This window comes from Toxotes jaculatrix, chromosome 7 (assembly GCF_017976425.1).
Source record: "Toxotes jaculatrix isolate fToxJac2 chromosome 7, fToxJac2.pri, whole genome shotgun sequence".
Classification (NCBI taxonomy): domain Eukaryota; kingdom Metazoa; phylum Chordata; class Actinopteri; family Toxotidae; genus Toxotes; species Toxotes jaculatrix.
In genome coordinates, this window is record NC_054400.1 from 24,635,189 (window position 1) to 24,661,258 (window position 26,070).

General features: G+C 43.1%; 1 protein-coding gene across 1 annotated transcript; it reads right to left on the minus strand.

The window, feature by feature from the left end:
* Positions 1–211: 211 nt before the first annotated feature.
* Positions 212–23,996, minus strand: gcn1 (GCN1 activator of EIF2AK4). Its single transcript, XM_041043023.1, has 57 exons — positions 23,970–23,996; positions 22,649–22,751; positions 22,501–22,564; positions 22,179–22,310; positions 21,642–21,750; positions 21,449–21,547; positions 20,920–21,054; positions 20,632–20,809; positions 20,458–20,532; positions 20,145–20,273; positions 20,002–20,052; positions 19,803–19,901; positions 19,453–19,626; positions 19,210–19,362; positions 19,012–19,104; positions 18,817–18,892; positions 18,340–18,499; positions 17,923–18,112; positions 17,626–17,750; positions 17,206–17,384; positions 16,995–17,088; positions 16,790–16,903; positions 16,480–16,678; positions 16,239–16,391; positions 15,610–15,788; positions 15,257–15,337; positions 14,827–14,970; positions 14,399–14,523; positions 14,105–14,294; positions 13,915–13,985; positions 13,606–13,771; positions 13,293–13,487; positions 12,855–13,101; positions 12,552–12,673; positions 12,326–12,440; positions 12,017–12,196; positions 11,510–11,730; positions 11,320–11,388; positions 11,030–11,168; positions 10,742–10,938; positions 10,272–10,414; positions 10,065–10,182; positions 9,706–9,921; positions 9,405–9,569; positions 6,983–7,144; positions 6,797–6,889; positions 6,566–6,709; positions 6,197–6,466; positions 5,938–6,051; positions 5,030–5,260; positions 4,682–4,875; positions 3,608–3,722; positions 3,068–3,164; positions 2,601–2,749; positions 1,883–1,993; positions 964–1,185; positions 212–869 (listed from the first exon to the last, which is right to left on the minus strand). Exons 1-57 carry the CDS (start codon positions 23,985–23,987, stop codon positions 744–746), a joined length of 8,013 nt encoding a protein of 2,670 aa, XP_040898957.1. The 5' UTR covers positions 23,988–23,996; the 3' UTR covers positions 212–743.
* Positions 23,997–26,070: the final 2,074 nt, after the last annotated feature.

Sequence of the window (26,070 nt, forward strand, 5' to 3'; positions counted from 1 at the left end):
TGATGATGGTGATTTTAGAGCCCCAAACAAGATGGTGTCAAGGTGACACTGAAGGGCTACAATTCCTAACAACCCCCTTGTTACTAAATGCAGTGGCACTGACAAATTAAAACCTCTGTGGAGTTACAACAAGGTGTGATGAAAGGCTCAGTGATTCCTGACCCCACACTGAAGGAAACAGTTTTCCAATATTTCACGCACTACATTATGAAATCAAGATCTTTTTATTTTGTATTGCCTTTTTACAACCGTATCACTGACATAAGAATTATTTTTATTCTTACAAGAGGCTGCTTTCCCCCCAAAACAACCCTCACACACAAAGTTCAAATAAATGTTAAAGATGTTGCTTCATGTCTTAAATCCTTGAAATCATTTTGGTAAAATAAGTAGCAAAACACAGAAACATCAAAAAAGATTTGGCCTTGTGTTTGTCCTAATTTAATTCAGTACAGGAGAATAACCTGCACAATTTGAAATAAAAGAAGAAAGTTTTAAATTGGGCTTAAAGGCCACTAAAACATTGATTCAAAGTGAAAAAGAAAAAAAATGAAAAGAAATGTGTTGGGGGAATATGCAGGAAACCAGTCATAGCACTACCCAGCCTTGGTCCATGAAGGGCAATGTGGGTGTGTGTGTGGTGAGTGTGTCTGGGGTTCTCATACAGTGGAGACTTGTTTTACATGTCAGTCAAGCTTCTGTTGATTTCTCCAGATGCCACCTTATTGCTCAGTCCTGCTCCATCATGTTAGGATGGTGTCGTCTATCTCTTCATTAGAGTCTGGCAAGCTGGCGATTTTCTTCAAAGACCGGCGGTGACACTCTGACAGCAGATCGTTACTTGCAGAGTCCAGAATGGCAGTAACACTCTGAATTACAGAAAGAGCAAAAAGTTACATTTAGAAAAAGTCTTTTCTTATATACATCATCTTCATCTGTAAATTATACTAAAGATAATCTGACCTGCATGGTTTCCTCTCCCTGGCGGAGCTGTAGCAGGTTGACGATGGTGTGCTCACTCTGGGCTCTGACGCTGGTGTTCTTGTCCTTGGTGTTGTCCAGCAGACTCTTCAGCAGAGGCTTGATGAGACCGGCCTCCATTGATGGAGTAGCCGGGTCTTTGAACACCCACCACAGCACCCGCTCTGAGACCAGTCTGATGTCACTGGACTGGTTCTGAAGACACTGTGATGACACAGACATGAGACATCATAACCTCCATCTATTACACACTGTGAAAGCAGACACTCATCATTCACACTCTTTTATAGCCTCATGTCTTTGTTTACATCTGCCTGATATCTGATAACAGTCTGACATTAGATCTCATCATCTCATCATGATCTTACTGTACAACTGAATGCTGTGTGAAATTAATAATTTGTAACCGATAGTTGAATACCATTAACAAATATATTCTACACTCCTCCAGTTACTATTGGACTTTCAAGCCTATGACTTAAAACTTAATATACAAACAACATCAACCTGCTAATAGAGTAATAAAGAGAAATACAACTGACAAAGGAGAATATTCTTTAAATAACCCCTGCTACAGTATGAAGAGAAAATCAAGTAACAAATGCTAAACCACACTGTCCTTTTTATCGCCAAGCCTTAATGAAACAAAACATTTTTCCATCAGCACTAATTGATTTTTTGTGGTCACTTGGGGGCAGAGGAAGAAGAAGAAGATTATCACCTTTTTAGTTCTTGTGGTGCCTGCTTAAACAGTTGCATAATTATACATTCAACAAACATGGAACATCATTGTTATTCATTTGAAGTCATATTTACACTCACTTCCTCTCATGTATACAGACAGAAAAGAGAAGTCAATAGGCTGTGATCATACAGCTGAATGAAACGGCTCCGGCTTTACCTTGACTAACTGTGTGATCATGCGCTGGGAAATACTGCTGCCTCCCTCTGTTCTGAGGTGATGCCTCATCAGGTATCCCATCGCTCTGATTCCACTGGTGGCGATGGGAATCTGCAAGAGGAGGGGAAAAACAATATATACTGACAAACATGAGAACAGGAATTATAAACACATAGTAAGAGTACAGTAGAGGACATGGGACCATAACCTGTATTAAGAATGTTAGGTTATACATTTAGAATCAAAAAAATGTAATCTGCAGCACTCACTTTGGGAAGAAGTTTGGTACCACTCTAATTTAGTCACAGAAAGTATGAAACTACAGCTACAGGTGCTGGTTAGCTTAGCTTAGCATAAAGACTGGAAACAGGGGAAACAGCCTGGCTCTGTCCAAAGGCAAAAAAAAAAATCTGCCTACCAGCATCTTTATAGCTAATTAACACGTTATATCTCATCTGATTAATCTGTGTAAAAACAAGTTGTGCTTTAATGTTAGGTTACAGGCTGGAATATCTCTCCAGACTCCAGCCAATAAACTGTCACAGCACATAGCTCCCGATAAAACCACAACTTGTGAATAACCGTGTTTCGCAAAATGTCAAATTCTTTAAAGGTGACTTATGCAGGATCTGCACTGCAGCTATGTGTATCTGTTCATGAAAGAGGAGAGAAATGAACTGTCAACGAGCTGAGGGCCAGACACAAGCTTTCTCCTCACCCTGTCAGCAGTGGCGTTGGCCAAAATGGTTTCTGTTACAGTATCACAGTATTCCTTCCCACACAGCTTCTCAGGAGCAGACTTGACAGCTATGGCCAGGGCCAAGCTACGGCCATGACGCACCATCCAGTCCACACCAGACACATCCGCTACAGGCAATAAAAGAAATTAATTAGTTCATGCATTTCCCACTGTTTTTTCTGATAAACAGAGAACAGCGGAAAATTAGGTAGCACGTACACACAGAGATCCAATGGGCAAATATATTCTGTACAACCTGACATGAAAAATACTGTTTGTACTGAAAGTAAGCAGTTTCAGTCTGCATACCAAGAAATACTTAGCAGTTAGGGCCAATGAGGACATTAAAAGTGACAATCCCAACACTATACACACACACACACACACAGTACATTATTATATAGGGAACTGAAGGTGATGATAACTTTGAATATATATATACCAACCTAAGATGTGCTGAAGTAACACATTCTTCAGCTCCTCCTCTGACAGGAAGGCACAAAGCTCACCAACACAGCCTGCTGAAGCCATTCGGGTTGCATCCTACACACACACACACACACACACACACACACACACACACACACACACACACACACACACACACACACACACACACACACACACACACACACACACAAATCAGACAGCCAGACACAGGCAACTTGAGTGGCATTTATTCTCAAACTAACATGTAGACTCAAAACCACTTTTTTAGAAAACCACATCCTCTCTGCCTGACTTCCGTTTTTCTACTGTGATCACAGAGAAAACTACACCACTGAGCAGCTCTTTGTGACGTCTCTTCTAATTGTTTATACACTTATTGTACACCTTACACTTTACTACATCGCTAACTACTTAATGTATTCAGTAGAGATCCCTGGGGTGGAAATACGGGCATGTTACAACAGATCTAAAAAAAAGAAAAAGAAAAAAAAAGTATTCTATTTGGTGCTGCAAGGCATCTGCTCCTCCTGCCATACCTCATCATGTCCCAGCATGCCTAGTAGTGTGGTGGTGATGTTCTTGCGGATGGTTGGGTCCACCTTTGACCCAGCCCCCTGGATGACAAACCTTAAGGCTTGGAGCATAGTCTCCCTGTAACAAGATAAAAAACACAAGTGTAAGAACAACAACTCTATGTGTTAAAAATAGTTTAACAACAATAATTTTAATATTTGAAACTTAAAAAAAAATATAGAGATATATTGGCAGTTTACTTTTTAATATAAACCCAAACAAGCATGATTCCTTTGCTCAGATTGACTGCTGAAAAATGAATTTGTCAGTGCTCTCTGGTGGACAAATTATGTAAAGCAGACACACATTTTAAATAAACCCAAACATGTATTTGTCATGTCTGTGGTTATCGGCTAAGATACGCAGATACCCTTATACTGATGATAAGCTAATACCAGCCAATAATACTGGCCTCTAATTAAGAATTTTACAACGTTTTGGGTCAAATGTCAAATCATACAAGTTATTTATGGGCTGTCTGACATGTTCCTCTTGTGATGTATTTGTTTCTGATCGGTCTGCCTGTTTTTGCTAGGGGCCTTCTTTATGTAGACCACCCAAATTTCCACTAACTCTGTGTGTCATATCTGCAACTTTTGTTCCCATGGTGAGCAGACACATCCTTCAGACTGCTGGTTGACAAACTTTTTTTTTTTTTTTGCTTGTGACCCCTTGAACTGAAGAAGTGTCTGCTTCCAATCCCTCTTCACAGGATATGGGCTTCATTGCGTGCGTGAGTTGTGAGGAAGTAAAAGTGTCAGTGGAGATGGTATCATCTAACCACTGTCACGTTCCTATGTTTTACTTATACAATATCCAATCACAGTTTACTATTGAAGCAACAACAACCACCTTCCCCCACAGGAACTTAAAATGTGATTTAATATGCACAGTCTGTCTGAGTGTCTGTGATATTAATAGCTAAATCATTCACGTTCCAAAAATAGAGAAATTAAAGCAATAGTTAGACAGGGCAAAGTGATTAAAGTCTCTTCTGATTTCAATTTTCAGCATCTGTCTACTGTAAGAGCACTCACCTGACTCCAGAGTCCTCAGCGTTGCGGATGGCAGACAGCTGCTCTGTGAAGAGTGGATCCACCTTGGTGTGGATGGAAACCAGCTGGCCCAGAGCCTCTGCAGCCCTCAGCCTCACTGCACGGCTTGAGTCCTGCAGGGCCTTCAGGAAGGTGGTCTGCAGCTGAGGAAGGAAGGGCTTCAGGGCAATGCCCACCTGGAGGAAGAACACAGTCCAGAGGTTGGAGCCAAAAATGGTGTCTTAAGACTCCAATGACAGCAATGACTCTCCATGTATGAGGAAAGATATGATTGTATTTCCAACAGTAATCAGTCCTTTTGGTTTCCCATAGGGAGATGCAGGTACAGACCTTTGCCAGGAGCAGGGTGAGAGTCTCAAGCAGAGCAGTCTTCACTGTCCAGGCAAAACGGTCACCCAAGATACGAATAAGAGGTCCAGTGATGTTGACAACAGAGGGCCGCAGTGCCTCAGGAGAGGTCAGTTTGATGACCCCTCCTAATGCTTTAGCTGCCTCTTCTTTCTGCTCGGGGCTACCAGTGAGGACACCTTCTCTGAGGACAGGCAGGATACAGGTCACACCCTGTGGACACAAAGAGGGTAAAGATCTTAAAATATGATCAGGAATAGTAACAAACTATTATTTTCATTGATCAATGTGTCCATTAATGTTTTTCTATTATCTGCTTAATTAGTCTATAATGTGTCAGAAAACTGTGAAAAACATCATTATGATTTCCCAGAGCCCAAGGTGACAGTCAAGATATTAACTTACAAAGATATAAACCAAAGAGTAGCAGCAACTATTTGCTCATATCTATGTGGCAAATACTAGTGAATTTTAGGAACAGTAAAGCTTTCAAAGTTTTTTAAGGAACTTAATCAATGAATTATTAAAAGAAATTTTGTTGATCAGGTGTGTTACTAATCATGCTCCCTGAGAATTCTCAGTCTGAAAGAACCGATGTTGCATAACTCAACAGACCAATGGAAACGCTTCCAGCAACCAAACCCACCCGTGGCGTTCTTTCTCCCACAAATGTTCTGAAACTTTTAACTGGTAGTGTATGTGACGTGTGTATGTGACATATGGGATCCAGAATATTGTTCACAGGAGTGTCAGAGCAAAGCTGTAGTCATTTGCCCAACACCAGGGCTAAAGAAGATAAAGGGGTGTGGTAAAAGTTATAAATACAACAATGAAGTCACCATGGTGTGTTAAGGTGCAAGTGTTTATTGTGTCAGGAGGCGCCTTCTTACCTTCTTGGGCAGACAGAAACCAGGCAGGTGCTGACCCTTCACATCTGCAGCTGCTGATCTAATGTCTCGGTGCAGGTCATCGATTAGAGCCAGCTGGCTGCTTGCATCCAGCTTCTACAGAACAATAAGAAACAAAACTGGGTAAACTCTGCTTACTGTGCACCATAGTTTGCAAATATAAATAGTGAACCTATGGTACCTATACGTCAACGTAAAGAAACATTTGTGTTTATTTACTTTCACTGTCATTTTAACTCACCTTGGTGATGGAGTTGATGGTATCCCAGCTCTGAGACAGGACCTCTGGGTTGGAGTCATTGAGAAGGCGGATGAGGCCTGACAGCAAGGTGCGTGTATGGGAACTGTAGTCCAAGCGGGTACGAGCAAAATAGGCATTGAGGATGGTGACGGCGGCCTGTCTGAGGCCAGGGTCAGCACCGCGTGTGGCCTCCAGCAGGTCCTCGATGATGATGCGCTGGCCCACTTCATCTTCCACTGAGAGGATCACTGTTTGGCAGCTGCACAGCTCCTGAGGCAAAAATCATTCATGAGGCTTGTTGTTAGTTGTGAGCATGAGGAGAAAATGAAAGGCTCAGGCACAACAACAGCAGTAGATATTATATAGTACCTGTGCTTCATCCTCTGTTCCCAGTTTTCCTTTGAGGGAGGAGAGTAGAGCAGGCAGGATGACCCCTAGATGGCGTGTCAGAGCATCTCCAGCCACGGCGGACAGGAAGGCGAGAACACGGGTGTTCACAGGAGGAGCAGTCAGCTGGTACAATGAGCGAGGACATCAGCTTTAGTCAGTCAAACTCACACAGTGTGGACTATAAAAGGTAGACCTGACTCTGAACGTTACCTTTGGAACCAAGTAAGGCAGGACAGAGCGACTCTTCACCGCCATGACTTGCTTCAGACCATCCAACGCAAACTCAGCTGTCTCCTCGTCATCCTGGGAAAAGACATTCAGTGTATTGTAGGACAGACTAATAACTCTTTAAGGCTAATTAGATTTTAGACTGTGTTTGTGTCCTCGCTCCCTCACCAGCTGTTTGAGCAGGGTAGGCAGGATGTCATCCAGCGCCTGGTGACCGATGGTTGCATGGAGCTGCTCAAAGGTTTTGGCGGCAGCCTCTCGAACCTCCTCCAGGGGGTCACAGAGAGCCTTCCTGACTGTAGGGACCAGGGACTCAGAGAAGACCAGCACCTGCAGTAAAAACACCATCAGGTTAATTCATGTGTACTATAGTTCTCACACTCCTGGCCTAAGCTTTCTCTGTTTTAAAATTATTTTTTAGTTGTTATTTTAATTTAGATTGTGAACTGAAAGGCAACTGGTTTTCACACTGATATGATGACCAGTGAAAGAAGGTAAAAAACCCAAAAGGCTCCTCATTTCTGTTTAAAAAGTTGGGTTCTCATCATTTTGCCTTTGTTGGATAGTGACAGAAGAGACAGAATCAGAAAATGTCAGGAGAGAGAGGACATACAACATGAGAGGCTCCTTGATATCATTCGGCTACCCTGCCCTTGGGCCTTCTCTTGATGCTAAAAAGGCATTTGACCAAGACCACTGCTCTTATTAGTTTTATTCCCTAGAGAAATTTGGCATGGGTGATAACTTGGTCAACTGGGTGAGGTGAGTGAAGATTAGAGAGAGTGGTTCTGTTCAAACAGACACAGTGAGTCAGTCTCACCAGCAACATGTCACTAATGAAAACTGACTAAAATTTGACTTAAACTAATACAGATTTTCATCACAAGACTGAGACTAAAATGAAACCATCACCAGTAGCTAAATTTAACACTGGGTCAGATGTTAATGGCTGATTTCCCTCCTCTTCTGGATGCCATAAAAGCAGATTTAGATCACTAGGGCCACTAACCTCTTTCTTGGCTGGAAAGGACAGCTTTCATTACAATGAACATCCTGCCCAGACTTCTCTACCCACTGCAAATGATCCCTGTTTTGTTATCTAAACAGGGTTATCAAAGTGTTCCAAGGCTGGCTCAGCTCCTTTATCTGGAGCAAAGTCCTGACTGAAGATGGCAAAACTCCAAATGGCTGACTCTGACGGGGGCTCAGATGTACCAGATGTGAGACTGTCTGTTGGCAGCAGACCCTCAGGTGATAGCAGACTGACTCAAATGTGACCCAGCCTCAGTTTGGGCCTCTGTACTAACCCTATTACTCTGAGAGCAATCAGAGCCTGGAGGTCCATCCATATAGAGAGCTGTGCTCAGTTAACATCCCCTCTTACTTCTGCTCTGGATGGCCCAGATTTTCTGCTAAGCTGCCAAGACTGAGGCTTTGAAACATGGTGCAGCCAGGGACCATGAAAGTTAGGAGATCTATTCAGTGGCCAGACTTTACTACCTTTCATCAGCTGCAGCAGTGATATGGCTTACAGAAACATCTATCTATTACATCTATCAATTTGCCATTAGGCAATTTGCCATAGGCCATCTCTATTGACAACCTAGAGTGGCAGGAAGTGTGGACCCATGCTTTGGGAATATGTTATTGAACCAAATCTACACAGTTTAAAACTGTCCATTGTAAAACAAGATAGATGTGTGTGTGCTCTGCTGTGAGTGTGACTCTGAGACTGGTCATGTGTGAATTTACAAAGCTACTGGTCTGGTATTGTGAAAGAAGTGTGTGTTATTTTTGGTGTTCCCATGGAGTAAGACCCTCTGTGCCTCCCTCTTCATCTTCCAGATGGTCATGTTATAAATATCAAACACAAGAGGCTATTCAGTCTACTGACTTTTGCCGCAAGGCAAAAATATTTTGCTCTTTTGGATCAAGACCGTCGCTGCAACAGAAAAGTTGTGGCACACTCATATTCCCAATGAATACATCTTGTGTATCTTGTGCTTCAGTCCTTAGTGGGTGCTTTCTATAAAGTTTGGCAACCTTACTAAGAACATATTGGACATATGCTGTTGTCTTCCATTTTACAAGGGTTTCCCAAACCGGTGCGGTCTGTCTCTGTCCCTTTTCTACTGCAAAACCAGTCTTCCTGTAACCTTGCTATTTGTTTACGTATTTATTTTTATTTATTTGATGTTGCCTTTCCTGCTCGTAGGACTGGGGATGGAGTTAATGTTATTCTTTTTTCTTATTCTTACATAGTTTTGTCAAGGCACATCTGAGCTGTTTTGTTCTGTGTTGTACATGAAAAATGTACAACTCATGTCTTGACAGATCTTATAAAATACCCTTTTCGGTGCAAACATCCTGGTTTAACCATGAACTGCATTTTCTGTAGAAATCTGTAAAACACAAATCTTGGAGGCAACCCTGGGGTCCTGATTTTTTAATGAATAAAACTATTCTAATACCATTTCTGGGTCTCTGCTGTCAGTAATTATATTCTTAATTTCCTTCAACCCCACTAGCTATGATGCTACATGCTTGTATGTGGCAGAGAAATGTGTGTTAGATCCTCTGTATGACTCACCGCATCTTTGCTGGTGGACTTCATGATCTCACTGAGGCCGATGCAGACGCCCTGCCTCTCATCGCTCTTGTCGGAGCGCAGACCCTCCTCCAGGATGGGAATAATCTCAGGGAGAATTTTCTCTCCAAGCTTCCTCACCAGGTCACCCAGTGTGCGAGCAGCAATCTAAAACCACGTGGACGTACAGCGTCAGTAAAAAGGCCATGGACGGGTACGTTCACAGTGACAGGAAAATGCAAATGCTGACAGTCACCAACAAGGGAACATAAAAACAATGGGTTATGAAGTGAGGGTGTGATACCGTTCTCTTGTCAGGGCAGGTGGAAGCCAGGAAACCCAGCAGGAGACTGAAGAGGGTTGGGAGGATCTCTCGGAGAGTTCTGGGGGTGTTGGACACCACAATCTTCCACACGTGGAGGGAAGCCTGTCGAACCACCAGCTGGGTGTCTGAACGGCCCATATAGAGGCCAGAGAGGACGCGGTTACGTCGCTCAGCGCCGAGAGCACTAATGATAGCCTGGGAGGGAGAAGGTCCAAGGTCAGCAACACAACACCGCTTTGGTGGCAAGTAAAGATATGACAAAAAGACAATGTTTGCTTCTGTTTATTAACTGAGTGAATCTGCAGAGGATTTGTTGATTAAAATAAATGCATTCCTACTTTATTGGATGCAGCTGTTCCAAAGTTGTCATCCTCGGAGGCGGTCTCTGTGGTCATCTTTCCTGTTACTCCTGAGATATGGAACAACAGATCTCCAAGCAGCTGCACAGAGCTGAACCTGCAAACCAACAACAGCATGGACCCACAGTCAATACAACATTAACATTTATTTGATCACTAACGTGTTACCATGTATTTCAGTCTAACCTGATTCTCCACAGGTCATCAAACAGGCCCTGTTCCAGCTCAGGAAGCAGCAGTGCGATGGCAGTCTCTGCGTACATGCTGATGATTCTCTGTCCAGCTCGCAGTGCCGTGTCTCTCACATATTCGTTCTCATCAGCCAGAGCCTGGAGGACAAAACAGAGAATTAAGAGCTGTTTGTGCTTTATATTGCATGAATTGCAAAAGTACTAGATGTGCAGAATCTCTGTTCATGATCCTCTGTGCATGAGAAATAATACTTTATCCTGTACTGTTTGTTTTTGATTGTATTTTTACATTGCAGCAATCAACAAATCATTTTCTTCCCTAAAATGATTGTGATAAGTAAAAGGATAGTGATTTAAAATGTCTGCCTATACTTCTTTTCTACTCACTATACACAGTCAAGACTCAGGGACAAAAAAAAAGCAAATCAAGAAAAACACTCTTGTCCACAACTGAGTAGTCACTACCTTGAGAATGCAGGGGATGATGGGCCCAACATACGGAGTAAACTTGTCTCCAAAGGTGAGGGGCAGGTAGATGAACATCATGATGTAGCCATCTCTGACATGGGAAGCAATGTCAATCTTGCTGGCTGTTTGCACCACATCTGGCATCAGCTTGTCCAGTTTCTCCACACCCAGTCCAGCCATCACCTCAGCCAGACCTGAGGACATCAACGCACAAATCATTCAGTTGTTGAATGATATTAGGTACAAATCTCCCACAACACAGGGAAAGAGTGGAGAAGAACCAACCTTGTGCAGCTCCAGAGCGATCTACAGAGCTCTGTTCAGAGGCCAGTGTTTCCATGAGCCACGGCAGCAGGTCGTCAAAGCAGGACTCACCCATCCCCTTCACCATGGCACCCAAGGCCTTGGCTGAGACAGTACGTACCTGGACAGAAGAAGAAGACGAGCAGCTGCAGCTACTGCTTGTACAACTTGTGCAGATGAAAAGACTTTAAATTTAGAAATCTGGACTAAAAGTAGTTTAAAAGTACGTTTTTTTTTTTAATATAGGCTGCACATAGCCTGAAATGTTTCACCTCAGGCACAGGGTCCAACAAAGAGGCCTTCAGTCCAGGAATAACACTGGGCAGGTAGGGTGACAGATCCTACAAACAATCATACATATCACACCATAAACAAACTGCTTCGGAATACGCTGGTTTGTGGGATTAGTAAAAAACTAATTTTAGTTTTAGTTCACAGCAATATTTCTTTAATGCTGTGTACCTTCTGGTCAGTGAGAGAGTACATGTTGCCAATGATCTGAGCGGCCATCTTGCGAGTGTCAGTGGAGCGATCCTGGAAGGCTCTCTGGACGATGGGCATGATGAGGGCGAGAGAGGCGGCGTCGATGAAGTGCACAAACTTGGTGTCCAGCAGCGTCTGCAGGCACGTCTGGGTCTTCCTGGACGGATCAGTCAGAGCGTCCAGCAGGATGGGAGTGATGGCTGAAAGAGTAACAATGACATCACTGTTAAAATACCAGTGCACTAAACATCAGTGGTAAACAAAAAACAATCCTTAAACATATTCTGTGATTGCAAGCATCATGTTGCATTGTTTATATAACTGTAATTCTAATTTCTTTATTCATGTCTGGCATTGGATAAATATTTTTCTGGCAGAATTTCTGAGCTGCTCACTAACTTTTCTGATTGGCAACATCAAAATCTATGAATGTAGATGCACATAGAAGGTGAAAGCAGCTCTGTCCCATGTCATTCAGTCCCTTACCCAGAATTTCAGGGTTGCGGATGACAGAGCCAATCTGTCGGAGCGCCTGCTGGCCGGCCTTTTGCACCTTCACATGAGAGTCGGTCAGGACCTCGGTCAGCTTGGGCACAATGCTGGGCAGACAGGAGGACAGCTGCTTGGGTGCACAGTAAGCCATGGCACCCAGTAACTCCACTGAGCCTGGAGGACAGAGAGAGAGGGGGGGGGGGGGGGGGGGGGGGGGTTCATTCACAAAAAGCTACTGTATGACTGGTAAACTCATTTTTATTGTGACTGATTACATTTTGTGTGTATGTAAGACCCCCTTACCTGCTTTAGTTCTCCAGGACTCCTCCTCCAGGGCCACCAGCAAGGAGGGGAGGACCAGCTTCACCCCATGGGCACTCAGGTTCCTCATCACAGCCTTGGCGCAGTCATCTGCAGCCTGGGACCAGGGGGTAAAAACGTCTTTAGACAGGGATCAACTTATCTGAGCAGAAACTGAGATATCAATGCAGAACAGACAATGCACTCAGGATATGATCTGCCCGCTCACCTCTCTGACATACTGGTTTCCATCTCCAAAGCAGAGCAGGAGATGTGGCAGCACATGGACCACATACGGCTCAAACAGCTTCCCCAACATGTTACAAAGCATCTCAAAGGCAAACAGAGCTCCTGCAAGAGACAAACAGATGGTGAGCAGCTTCTTCTTTTTTTTTCATATAATACTGAAGTTTTGAATGCCAGTATGGTGGCTTTTGGTAGCTGTGTGGTAGATACAATGTAGATGATGTAGTCTGACAAACACAGTATCTGCATAAACAAACAGTTCAGTGATTGGATAATCATCGCTGACCTTCCCTCCGTCTGAAGTTTTTCTTATCCTGGATGGCATCGGTCAGTGTGGTCATAATGTCCTGTTGTTTGAGTGCCAGGATGCCGAGACCTTTAACCAGGCCAGCCAGTCCATAAGCTGCTCCCTTCCTCTCTGCATACTTGTCACTTTCCAGCAGCAGCTGCAACAGGTTTCTTACAATCCCTGCAGCGTCCTCCTTGATGGCAGGGACTAAAGGAGGTAAACAGCTTGCCACAGACTCTTGGACCTGATGAGGGACGACAAAACAAATGAGATAAGGTGGTGAATTTTTCTTACTTATCCAGACGATGGGCAGTAATGTGATTGGCAGCAAAGTGAGAGCTGTATGAAAAGGCTAATAAACTATAATAAATCAAATTTTGGATGGTGAATGATGAACAATAGAGGGTGACTAAGGAAGCAGGACGAGTTGCTTACCTGCTGTGAAGGTGTAGAGAGCGCAGTGATGAGCTTGGCCACGATGGGTTTGACCTTGGGGTCATTTTTGTCCAGATGTTTGGCCAAGGAGCCCATGAGAATAACCACACTCTGACGGACAGAGTCATAGCTGGCATCCTGGGGGGCGTTCTTAAGAAACTCCTCAAACACTGGCAGCAGGGAGCTCACGTTATCCTGTTACAAAAAGCGGGGACATAGAGTACAGTGTAAGACATAAATGGTCATATCAAAGCGTATGTTTGAAACCTATCAGCGTGTTTAAAACGTAGCTGGAAAAAGAAGTGAGCCGTACCTTTCCGTGTGTGTTGAGTGCTGAGAGGGCAGCGTCCAGCATGCAACGGCGCACCTCAGTGTGGCGGTCGTTCAGAGCATCAGGAACAAAGAAGAGGAAGAGAGGGGTGACCTGAGATTCATCCAGGTACTGGGACAGCTTGTTCAGAGCCAGAGCGATGCCGCACCTGACAAAGAAATGTGTGTGACAAGAGATCAGTGCACAAGAAGGAGCATTTTAAATTTGATTGGCGTCTAATACTCTCTGATAATAATGGGATTAGCTTTCACGATAATATCTGATATAAATTTGCTAAACACAGAGACTTACCTGGCCTCCCATTGGTCAGGTGGAGCTTCAGAGATGACTCTGCCCAAGGCATCCAGCACAGGAGGTGGTCTCTTTAAAAACAAAAAATACCAAAATATCACACTTCGGTTTCTGAGGTCAAAGTCGTTTACTAGCAGTAGACAGAGCTATAGGAGTAATCATGTGATCTGGCCAAAGCTCATGGTCTCACATAGAGTTTCTGATGGTAGAGCTCAGTCAGCTGGCCCAGCACTGTAGCAGACTGGTCTCTGTACTCAGACACGGCACTCGACAGAGCCTCGGCTGCGGCAGAGCGGACAGCTTCCTCGTGGTGGGTGACATCTCCAATCAGCAGGGAGCAGAGGTCAGGGACCAACTCCAGACCCAGAGAGTCCCAGAGTCTGAAGAGGAAGGACGAGAGAGAAAGAATAGCACGGTTGCTGTTCGGTATAAAATGAGCCTACAGCAAGAAGAAGAAAGAAGCAAGAAATCCCACTTTACATACTTTTCAGCCAAGGCTCGTCCCTCCTCCTCAACATCAAACCTGGCAACCCAAAGCCTGCGCAGCAAACTCATCCCACTGGCCTCTGTGCTGTCTGTGGGCAGGGCAAACTCCATCTCCAACAATCCCTGAGCACAAAGAGACAGGGTGTTAATATTCACACACAGACTGGGTCATGTACATATACATGGGACATATAATTTGTTAAAGGGTTACCTTTATATATGTTCAACAGTCCTTCCAACTATGGTCTAAAACAATTTTCCTCTCTAGGTTTATTAAAACTCATTTTTGAGCTCATAAAATATATATATATTTTTTTTTTAATCGCCTGAAAACCAAGAAACATTTTGTCTGTAATACCCCTGTTTACTCTTCAGTGGGATAGGCCATCTTCAACAAATATTAAAATGAACTGATCCAAAGCTCACCCTGAGGGCAGCATCCCGGACAGAAAAGCAGGGCGACAGCAGGGCACTGAGAAGAACATCTATCTCTGACGGCTCTGCTACGGTGCAGCCCTCTCCTCCTCCAGCACTGGCACACAGAGCTGTCAGGCACTGAGACGCCAACACCTGAAACACAGAGCGTGAAAAGTCTCACATCTTAGGGCTGAGCAGCAACTCTGTCATCCATGTGGCTATTTTAGACTGTTTCAACAGGACACAGAAAACGGTGGAAGAGAGAAAAATAGAACTGAAATAGAAAAAAAAAATCGCCAACACTTATATAGCAAATGAGTCACATACAATGGTACAGCTAGGATGGAAACTAGGAACTAGATCAGGCCAACAACGACGACAAAGAGTAGATGTCTGAATTTTAAATGAATTTCAACTGTCTATAAAATCACTTGTTTACCTGGAGTCTTGGGGTGGCTGTGGAAATAACTCTGGTCAGAAGCAGCAGCATGCTGACACGTGGAAGCAGCTCAGGGCCATTCTGAGACAAGAAAATGAAACAGCATGGAAATCCATTAAACTACAAAATAAGTAGAAGTACTGTCCCATAAAGCTGTCTCAATTAGCTTTACAATATTTTTTTTTCACAGACCTATGCCTCTACTGAGCAGCTATGAATCAGGCGAGCGAACACAGAAGACTGCTGTGTGGATGACTGGTTAGTAAATCAATCAATTTTACTAACAATAATATATTTCCCAACCATCCTCCTGTGCAGGTCACAGAAAACACAAGGGAGATGCTCGTCTTTACCTCATCTACAACATCATCACTGTCTGTGTCGGCACGAAGCTGGGAGTGTTCGTAGATGACTTGCAAAGTCCTGGTCATCATGTTCTCTGTCTCCTCGGTGCTGCCTGAAGACTCCCTGAGCATGGCGTTGAGGAGAGGGAAGCAGAAGGAGAAAGCTGGTGCGGACAGAGGAGCCACATCTAAAAGTACAAGGACAACACAAAGAAACAAGAGAGCAGTGACTATTCCAGCACTGAATCAAACGAGGTGACCTTTCAGGACAAATTGTTTGGATATGGGTGATACGTCTTCTGCACAAACAATGTACATTTACACATTGTCATTGTCTGACTATGTGCTGATAATATGCAGTTGTGGGCAGCACAGTGGTGCGGGTGGTTAGCACTGTCGCCTCACAGCAAGAGGGTTCCTGGCTCTGGGCTCTTCTATGCCTGTGTGGGTTTCCTCCCACAATCCCAAAAAATTGCCCTTGGTGTGTGTGTGTGGGGCCCTGCGACCAACTGGCAACCAATCCACCAATCCTCTCGCCCCTTGTCTGATGGCTCAGCTCCAGCTCCCCCATAGGATCAAGTGGTAAAGAAAATGGACGGACATGTAGCTGTCTCTGAGGTGTCTGTGACTGTGCTCACCACCAGTCTTGCTCTCTCTCTGTGGGACAGTGTGGTTGTGCAGCAGCAGTACAGTACGGTGGGCTGCTGTGTCCAGGTCCTCGTGTCCCCAGGCCTCGTCCAGAACACATTCTGGCTTCAGCAACCGCAAAGTCACATGACCCACAAGCACAGCTGGAGGGGAAAAAGGAAAGGATGATATTGACTTGAGAGACAGAGACAAAGCTATCAGTACAATACAATACTAAGATAGGCCATGTACCTAGAGAGTGAAGGTGCTTGGGCATAAGGCACACTCCGATGTCCAAGAAGACCTGCTGAATGAGCGGAGCAGCCAGAGGGGAGTGTAGCAGGGGCAATAGGACCTGCACTACAGCAGGGAGCTCCCTGGTGATCTGAGCTGGTCTCGCTTTCAAAGCAGCTTCCAGCAGACCCACCACACTCCGCAACTCCACATCCAGCTGGTGACAGGAAGGTAAGCCACAGGTCAACAAGAGTAAGTTTAGAGAGCCGTGTTTCAGGCAAGCATTAGAGAAGTTATTTCTGTCTTTAGTTTACACTTGGTTCCATACCCCTTGAAGCCTCTTCCGAATAGAGGCCTCCTTTTCAAGCTGGATCTGCATCATTTCCTTCTGTTTGCTGGTAAGCTGTACTTCCTCTTTGATGCCCTTCTTCTTCTTAAGCTCCTGTAAGATCAAAAGGTGTCCCAGAGAAATCAAAAGGTGTCCCAGACTTTCACACCACTGAAGAACACCGTTGGTAGTAAGTGAACTTTACCTCCTGTAACTCCAATTCAATGATCTGTTCCTTGTAGGAGTAAGCCTTATTCTCTCTCTTCATGTTGACTTTCTTGGTGCTTTCCTTCTGGGCACTGCAGAAAGTACAGAGGTGTAAGACAAGGACCGAAGAAATGCCAGGTAGACAACAGAAAACTATGAAGACTGCTGTTGAGGTTGGAAATCAACAGTGGCAGGAGACTGTGTGTTACCTCTGGATGATGCTGTTGTCGTACAGCTGTCCCTCAGGTGTCAGCATGATGGCGTACTCCTCCCTGGTGACCTGGAGCAGAGCGGGTCGGGAAAGCCCCTCGGTGACATGACTGATTACCCGTGGTAACAACTTGTTGGGCGACAGGCTGGAGAGGGCACCGACAGCATTTTTCACCGCCTGGGGAGAAGAACGTGACCAATCAACATCCTGGTATCATGTAAAATTCGCAAGAATCAATAACCAATGTCTTGTAAGATATTATGCACAATTCTACAACCTGCAAACAGCATGTAGACTGTTTATACATCCTTCAATCGCCTTAGTTTCTTTACAGTTATCAGTTAAGTGCACTTTAGTGTTCTTGTGTGTATAAATCTCATGCAGATGCAGTAAAAGGACGTGTGCGTTACTGTCAGACCTGGTTGTCGGCGTTAACCTCCAGTAGATGTGGCAGAATAGACTCCAGATTCTTTTCTATAAATTCTTCTGCTTTTATGTTCATGGAGGAGAGCAGAACAGGCCAGAGGCCACGGCGAGCTTCAACTGAAACAGATATACATGTAGTTGATGAAATGTCAAGTATAGGACAGAACACCCATACACTATCACAGTGTCATTAAATCACAAAACCCTGTACCAAGATGGCAGGAGTTAATATGACTGTGGTAAAGAAGTAGGCAGCAGACTGATTCTGCAGAGCAACTCATTCCTGTACCTATGGATGGATGATGAGTGACTATGAGGATCTCCATGGCCAAACTCTCTGCTTCGGCGGGGTCACCCCATTGGCTGGCAGAGGAGCAAACAACACACAGCGCGTCCAGCAGGACACGAGGGGGAACGTAGCTGCGACCCAGCTCAGTCAGCTCTCCTGACTCTGACACCAGGACATCCTGAGGTAAAACCTGACAGTTTCCAACATAAGATCAGTCACAACCAGGCTGAGACAAGTCATTCTTTCACTTATAAACTGAAGTGGTTGTATATATATATATATATTCACAAAACAGATTATAGGAAACTTATCAGACGGCCCTGGAGGCTGGACCTGTACCAAAGTACAATATGATACTGTCTTTCAGTAGATGAACATCAACTACATTATTTTTAAATGTGTATAGTTAGTGTGTACCTTGTGTTTGTTGATGACCACACAGAGTTCTCCCAGAAGGCCACGGGCAAGACTAGATCCACCCAGAGAGGAGAGCAGCTTCTTGATTGTCTGCTGTGCCCTCTTCCTTACACGCCAGCTCCGAGACAGCAACACTGCAACTGTGGCATGATGATACATCCTACAGAAGACAGTGACATGCAACAAATATTAAGTAGTGATTAAAGAACTACAGGATTAAGGGGAATTAGATGAATGTGTAATAAATGTATAGTCTGCATTAAAAAAAAGCAGAATAGATCTCTTTCAACAAGTATACCTTCTTCTATGAAGACTCAGACATTACGCATATTTCAACTGTGTTATAATATATTGTAATTCGTTATCTGTTTTGATATCAGCATCCAGTTAAGGTTGCTTTGGAGGAGGAGTTAAAGTAGTTAGCAACAAAAGAAAAAGGAAAAAGGTGTGTACAGATTAAGCGAAGGACAGACTCACTGTGATTTGCTGGTGTTAAGTCTGTGGGCATGGTCCAGGAAGAGCCTTTCACAGAGCTGCAGCACTGTGATCAGTGCTAAATAGAGTTCAACAGACAAAAAACAGCCACCAATTTATGTCTGAAATGTCATTTCATGATATTTCAGATCACTCACAAGCCTCTGGAATGATGCTAGAAAGGAAAAATCCCCTTACTTTCCTCACTGGCCTGGGAGAGGAACTTCTCTGTGGTGAACAGTGGCTTCTTCTCATCTAAGACCACATTCCAGAAGCTGGTGAATTTAGCCTCTGCAGGGAGACAAAAATCCTTATCACTTCTCATCCTTGTGTGCTACAAGTTCTCCACCAGTCTCGATAAATAAGAAAAAGCAGTTGTTGGAATGAGGGCCTGACCTGTCTGTGTCTCCAGCAGAGCCAGTCGACTCAAAAGCACAGAAGCTGCCACACCTTCAGCAAGCAGAGCGTGCTGAGAGTTTTGTGCCACAGCCTTCTCCACCGTTTGGAGAAGCAAAGACATGAGGTCTGAGGCCTGGGCCAGAGTGTCACCTAAACACCAGAGACACGAAACGTTATAAGTGGTTTAACTTCAGTTAGTGGATCTGGAAATTGTGGCATCATGTCCCTTGTGTGACTGACCTTTAAAGGCCCCCAGCATGGCCTGAAGGTAGGCGTGTCGAACCAGAGAGGTGGAGGTCTTGAGGGTGAAAGCTTTCTTCAACCAATCCAAGAGAGCGCTGGGAACTTCTACTGTGAGGCGACTACTCCACTGGGAGAGCACAGACACTGCATGCACCAAGGTTCCCTCGTGAACTGAATCAAACAGATAAAAGTTAGTACTAGACTGAAACATTACACTGTGACCCTGCTAAGAATTTCCAGGCCCAAGTCATAAAACTGCTTTATGGGCTCTTAACCTCTTGTCTCCCTAGTGAATCTGAGTATGATTCTGACGGGAAAGAGAGGAAGAAAAGGCAGAGCAGCGATACCTTCTTGCTGTAAATAAGGGATGAACATCACAGTGACTGCAGAGCTGAGGGTCTGGCTCGAGGTTCCTGACACAGCATGATGGCTGCAGCTGGCAATCCCTACAACAACAAGATGAACATTCTCAGACTGAAAAAATATTTGTTTGCATTTCTATTCCATGGATAGATCATAATTTTAAGTGTCTGCAAGGCCTCTTACCTGACAACACACTCATCTTCTGGGCAACAACCGTGAGCTTTCCCTCCGATCCTGCCAACAAGAATTATGCTTCAGGTGAGCTAAACCAAACCAAACCGTGATTAAGACACTATGTCATTCTAACGAGTAACTGCTGACTTTACCTCCAAGGATCTTGAAGAGGTGTGTGGCGATGTCCTGCACTGCAGTGGGGTCACTGCACTGCTGGGCCAGGTTCTGCATGGCCTGGACTGCCTCCTCCATCAGCTGGGTATTGTTGGCTTTCAGCTGGCCTGAAACACAGTATTATATAAGTATTCAAAATTATGCTAAATGAAGTACAAAGACTCTCAGTCATTGTTATTTTCCTTGCAGCAAGTTATACCCTTATAATAACTATTTACACAAAGACAACATTTCAAAACAGCATTCCACAAAGTAACTACAAAACTAAATTAGCATCCATTAAGACCTTACTTGCTATGGCCTTTCCGATATCCATGGCATACTGACTGAGGTCGAGAGTCACAGCGGACAGCAGGCAGGAAATAGCTGGAAAGGGACCAGACAATGTTTTAATCCACCATATGAGCTGTCCATGCATTAATCAGGTCAGTATGAAACACAATCATCAGAAACTCAAAGACTCACTCTGTATGGCGTTCTCTGGACTGCGGAGCATCGTCTTCTGCAGGGTAGGGAGCAGAAGCTCCTTGAATTCAGAGTGGGACACATGACGCAGTAAGGAGCCACTTTTGTCCAAAATGTGCTGTTGCGGTTTTGTCTTGCTCATAAGGACTGATTTTATGTACAGGTCCAACATGGCACTCTGAAAAACAGCACACACACAAAATTAAAAGTTGCTGCTATTTTTGTAGCATGTGACAGACATGTACGGAGACAAATCAAGAGTGATTAAAAAAAAAAAAAAAAACTCACCTTGTGTTTCTCTATTGTAGCTTTTTCTTTCTGGGTAGTGCAGAAGTCTAAACACACCCCCAGTATAGCCAGAGTTGTAGGACTCTGATCCAGACTCAACAGTGTGCTGATGTACTGATCAACCAGTCCAGGGTTCTGTTAAAGACAACAAATGTCAGACCTATCCAGCTCACAGATTAGGATCCATGACTGTTGTTTAGAACAGATCAAGTTTAGGTTAAGTGCATATTCAAATATCATATACGTCATATTTGATTTAACATCTTTAACACAGACAATTTCAATCCACTTGAACAGTGGATATACATGTAACAGTGTTAGATACATGTAGTTCACTACATATAAAAGATCCTCCCTAGCTGGGCTCCAGACCACTGCGTCACCCTCACATCTTCATATTTAGTGATTCAAATAAAGTGAATGAATGAAGCACAGCTAGATGGGAATTCAGACTAATGATCAAGCTAGATCCTTCCCTCCAACAATATCAACGTGTAAGTCTTTCACTGCCAGTGTGTAAAACACTCACTTCCTTCCAGAGGTGATTGAGATTCTTGAGACTTGATTTCTGAGCAATGGTCTTGGCTCCACCCACCACCTCGGCCACAAGAAGGCTCTGGACCTCCACCTAAGAGAGTGAGTGACAGGCAACAACATGATAATAAACAATATTAGTTAAAGACAACAATGCTAATATCGATGATAAAGAAACTTTCACTGACCATTTTCTTCCAGATGGGTCCTTCTCTTTTCTCTGGGGTAGGGAACACAGTGGGGACTAAAAGGAAGGTCCAAGACAAGCCCACAAAGGCAGCAGAGCCTGTGCTTTTACTGGAAATATAGTAAGAAAAGATTAAAAAAGGGAAGAGAAAAAAGAGATAGGTTCCTAGAGACACGCATCTATTTTTATTTAATCAGCTGTTTGTTTTTAACATTTCTTTTTTATTTCCCTTTGTATCCAATTGTAAACATATTTTTTGTTTTATACTGTTTTATTCTGTTTATCCTGTTTCTTATTCCATAAAAAGATTGTACATCTTTGTTATAGTGTATGAATGTTTATTGTCATATCATTATAATTATATACAGGACACTATGCAATTCTTGCTTACCCTGCCTGTCAATCACAGATTGAAATATTAAAGATGTCTAATACTGACAGTGCTTGACGATGCTTTGAGCTATAAATATGTGAAGGCACAAAATAACTGAGTAGTACAACTACAAAGTAGAAAATGAACAGTGGTTCAGAGCAGTACCTGGGCTCTCCATTTTTGCTGATGACTCCACTGTTCAGCAGGCAGTGGAGGAGGCTGGTCACCAAGATGACAGGCTGAGTGTCAGCCAGCTGGGCAATGACAGAGAGCAGCTCTCTGCGCGATGCAGCATCCCTGAAAAGCACACACATCCATTACAGTATAATAAGAGGTGTTCATATTATTTCCCCCCCCCGCCCACTTTTACCTAGGTGTACCTGATCAACTGGAAAATAAGTGTAAACATTGAAACAAAAGCCTTTTTGAAAGTATTTAATAGTGTAGTGTACTTTTCTTGTGGGTGAAAGTGATTACATACACCTACCGATATCTGTGTGGCGTGAGACAGAAGAGCTTGCATAGTCCTTTGATGGCGGGCTCTGGTAACTCTAAAAGAGGTGTTTTGAAAAACCATTACAGCATCTATCAACTAACATCATGGTGTAGAAAATGAAATAACACAAATCCCTCACCTTTGCCCTTTATACACTGTTTCAGCTCTTCGAATATCTCTTTGCGCTCTTTCACACTGGCTGTAGTCACTTTTACAGCAAATTTCTTCAGCGTGTCTGAAACCTGAGATAATAGTCACATTTAGTATGAGGACTGTGAAGTAAATATCAGCAGTGACACATTCAGTGCAACCCACAGTGCAGGACCAAACAAACAACAAAAGTAGCCGGTTGATTTTCTGTCTAACAAATTCCTAATTCAACTAATCTTCTCAACTCTAGTTACATGTTAAGTTGTGGGACTGTATTTATCAAACTTGTAAGATTAACATTACATCATGCTCCTAAGCAAAACTTAGGAGTACAAAAGTGTATGGCTGCGCGTAAACAAACACAAACACTCATTTACCAAGTAATTTCCTCCCAACCAAGTGTAAAAGTAACATTTGAGAGCAACTCTCAAGTGATTGCATGTATGCGCAGAGAGAAGGAATAGTTAATCAGAGATATAGATTGAACCTGAACTAATTACTAATTACTAATATTTAAATAGGGATGAAATAACAGGAAGTTGCCTGAGATGGGGACTAAATTCAGCTGCAAGACATTTGGCTGCAATCCTATAACCAGGCGTACATGTTAGTTTAGTCTGAAATTGTTTTGGATAAGAAAGAGATTCCATCAAAGAGTGAGAAAGGAGGAAAATGTTTCTTAGTGGAAGAGTTTTTTATGTATTTAGCTTTTATTCAATAAAACACTGCAGAACCAGTACGTGCCAGTCAACAGTGAGGCCCTTGTTTTTAAATCAACTGGTGGTCGACAAAGGAATTTTCAGCAAAGGCGATATTGTCCATCCCAGCATCTACCACGCTGGGTTACGTACAGCATATGAAATGTTCTCACAACGTGTCAATTAACCTATTGTGATCCAAAACTTAGTTAACTCATCGTCATCTAAAATGGTTGTCAGTTTATCTTCGGAAATGAATATCAGCTGAAGTTAGTGACAGTGAGTTAAAGCCCCTGACAGCCCCTGAAACCATCCACAGCTCAGTCCGCCTCCACTGTTCAGAGCCCCGTCCTCTGTCAGTATGAGCTGGATGTCGTTGGCTGTAGCAGCAGCTCAGTCTCATCAAGCCACACTGGGGGCTACGCTACGTAGCACTAAGCTAACAGCCTGCTGGCTAGCCATTGCTGAAGTTTACCCGAGTTTCTCGTTGAACATCAAAACACACCAGGATGTTTATAAAGCGGCACTCAACATACATCGTATTTGGTTTCCTAAGTACTTAATTATCACTCGGTAAGCGGATAGCGTACTATTAAAAAAAGCCACACAAACCTGCGTGTCCGCTGCCATCTTGCCGGTCTTGATGCAGGAAGAACTAGTTGAAGTCACTTCCAGGTCACAGCAGCTACGTAACCATATTTTTCTTTAACATAATCAACATTATTTTTTTACTTTATTATTTATTTATTTTTTTAAAAAAAATATTAATTTTGCCTTAATAAGCATTAATAAATAAAGACGTATTCACTACTGTACATATAGACTTTTCTTTTTTGAAGCAAATATCTAAACCCGGTTTCTTCTGGTTCATCAAAATAAATTCTGTCTGTTAACAAGATTATTTCAGAGAGTTCTCGGTTTATACAAGCGGCCTAGTTGGTTGCGTTTGTCATAGTATTTACAGATAAGGTATTATGCAGTTGTACCCTGTTATGCATATGATTAACTGAATACAACCTTTTAATTAACTTAAAAAATTAACATATACAGTAATGTAGCATCGTGTGCACACTGACAGGAAATGCTATCTTTCCTACAGCTGTGTATAAGTCTTCGCGATTCTGCATGATTTTGTTTTTAGAGAGGAGGATCTTTCTGCATAAGGACAGTTGGACTCTCCTGTGGGCTCAATAAACTGTCTGCTGGCTTTAAAGGGTTAAGGAGGATGAGAGGGGCTGATGTGAGATGATTATTATTGTTGGGTCACTACAACTCCATTGGTTATTGGAAAGAGGTACATATATACAGTATATAAACAAAATAAAGTTTAAATCAACATCACGTTGGAACTGTTTACCATAATAATGCAAGCAAATGTTTTTTAATCATAAGCTAAATTCATTACAGGCTTGGTTCATTTTCAACGCTTTCAGAAGGTCTTTTTTTCCGGAAGCAAACACTCTAATATATCCTTGTGCTATTTCACTGCTGAATGTACTGTGTATGCTATGTATATATCTTTGTTTAAACCCAATTTCCAATTACAAATAAAAGTAAAACTGAATTGAAACTGATCTGAAAACTTGGACATGTAACATTATGCACAACATTATGAGTCCTGTGCAGATTGGATTCAGCAAAAACTCAGGAAAACCTGCCGAAGCAGTGTTTTGAAGTTGCCGGTTCAAAAAGGTCACGAGTGTCTCGGTACTTGGAAAGAATGTTGCCAAACTATTCACAACGTCTCTGCAGTGTCTTATTTATTGATTTGTTTGTTGTTTTATACAGTATTTGTCACAGCTGATGGGAGCACCAAAGGCAGGGTGGATCCAAACACAGACACAAAAGACACGCTGATGCAGCGAGGCAGCTTTAATAAATGTACAAAAACTGGCTTACAGGCAGATTAAAAAAAAAAAAAAACAGCAACCCAGAGACATACTCAGTAGCATAAACAGACAAAATGACAATGAGTTGGTGGCAATGGCAAGTACTAGGGTAGTGTTGCTGAGGGACCTGGGTTCAGGTGAATGAGTGGGCAGGGAAACTTGTGACCACATAAGGACAACAAGTGAGCAAGTGGAAGTGGGGACAGAAAGAAAGTCTGGGGACATCTGGCGGACGGATGGAAAATGTCAGGTCTAGGGAAATCAACAGCAAAACATGGTCTGAGAAGCAGATCATGGCAATATTTAGGTGAACTATTGTGCATTCTGCCATGTTTAGAAGCTGTAGAAGTATTATCTAATTGTTGTAAATTTGTTCTGTTAAAAATATATTTTTAAAAAGTCATAGAAACCGTTAAATGTGTATTTAGAAACATGTCTCCAAACCTGGGACAAACAAATCCAAAACTAAATCCTTAAAACAACAATCTTTAACTGGAAAACCCTGTTATCTTGCTTTGCTGATCAGTCACATAGTGTCTGTAATTTTCCACTTGAAAGTGAAGGTGATGCATGACCATGCTTCAGACAGTGGTGGGCTGAAATCTGGGTCACTGAATGGTTTTAGTCATGCACAGTATATGTTTACATGTTGACTGCACTGTCTTCATGAGGTTTAAATTATCTGAAGAGATTAAAATTAGATTTGTCAACAGCAGATAAACAGTTCTGATTATGAAAATAATGGCTGATGTGGCTATTCTGCAAAGTGTCAGAACCCATCACACAATGCACCTGGAAAGAGGGACTTTTTTTTCTCCTCTGCT

Excerpts from the sequence above, each read along its gene's own strand:
- gcn1 (XM_041043023.1), bottom strand. Across the intron at positions 15,338-15,609 it reads GTGATGATGTTGTAGATGAG|AATGGCCCTGAGCTGCTTCC; the intron begins GTAAAGACGAGC and ends TTCTTGTCTCAG. Across the intron at positions 870-963 it reads AGGGAGAGGAAACCATGCAG|AGTGTTACTGCCATTCTGGA; the intron begins GTCAGATTATCT and ends TCTGTAATTCAG.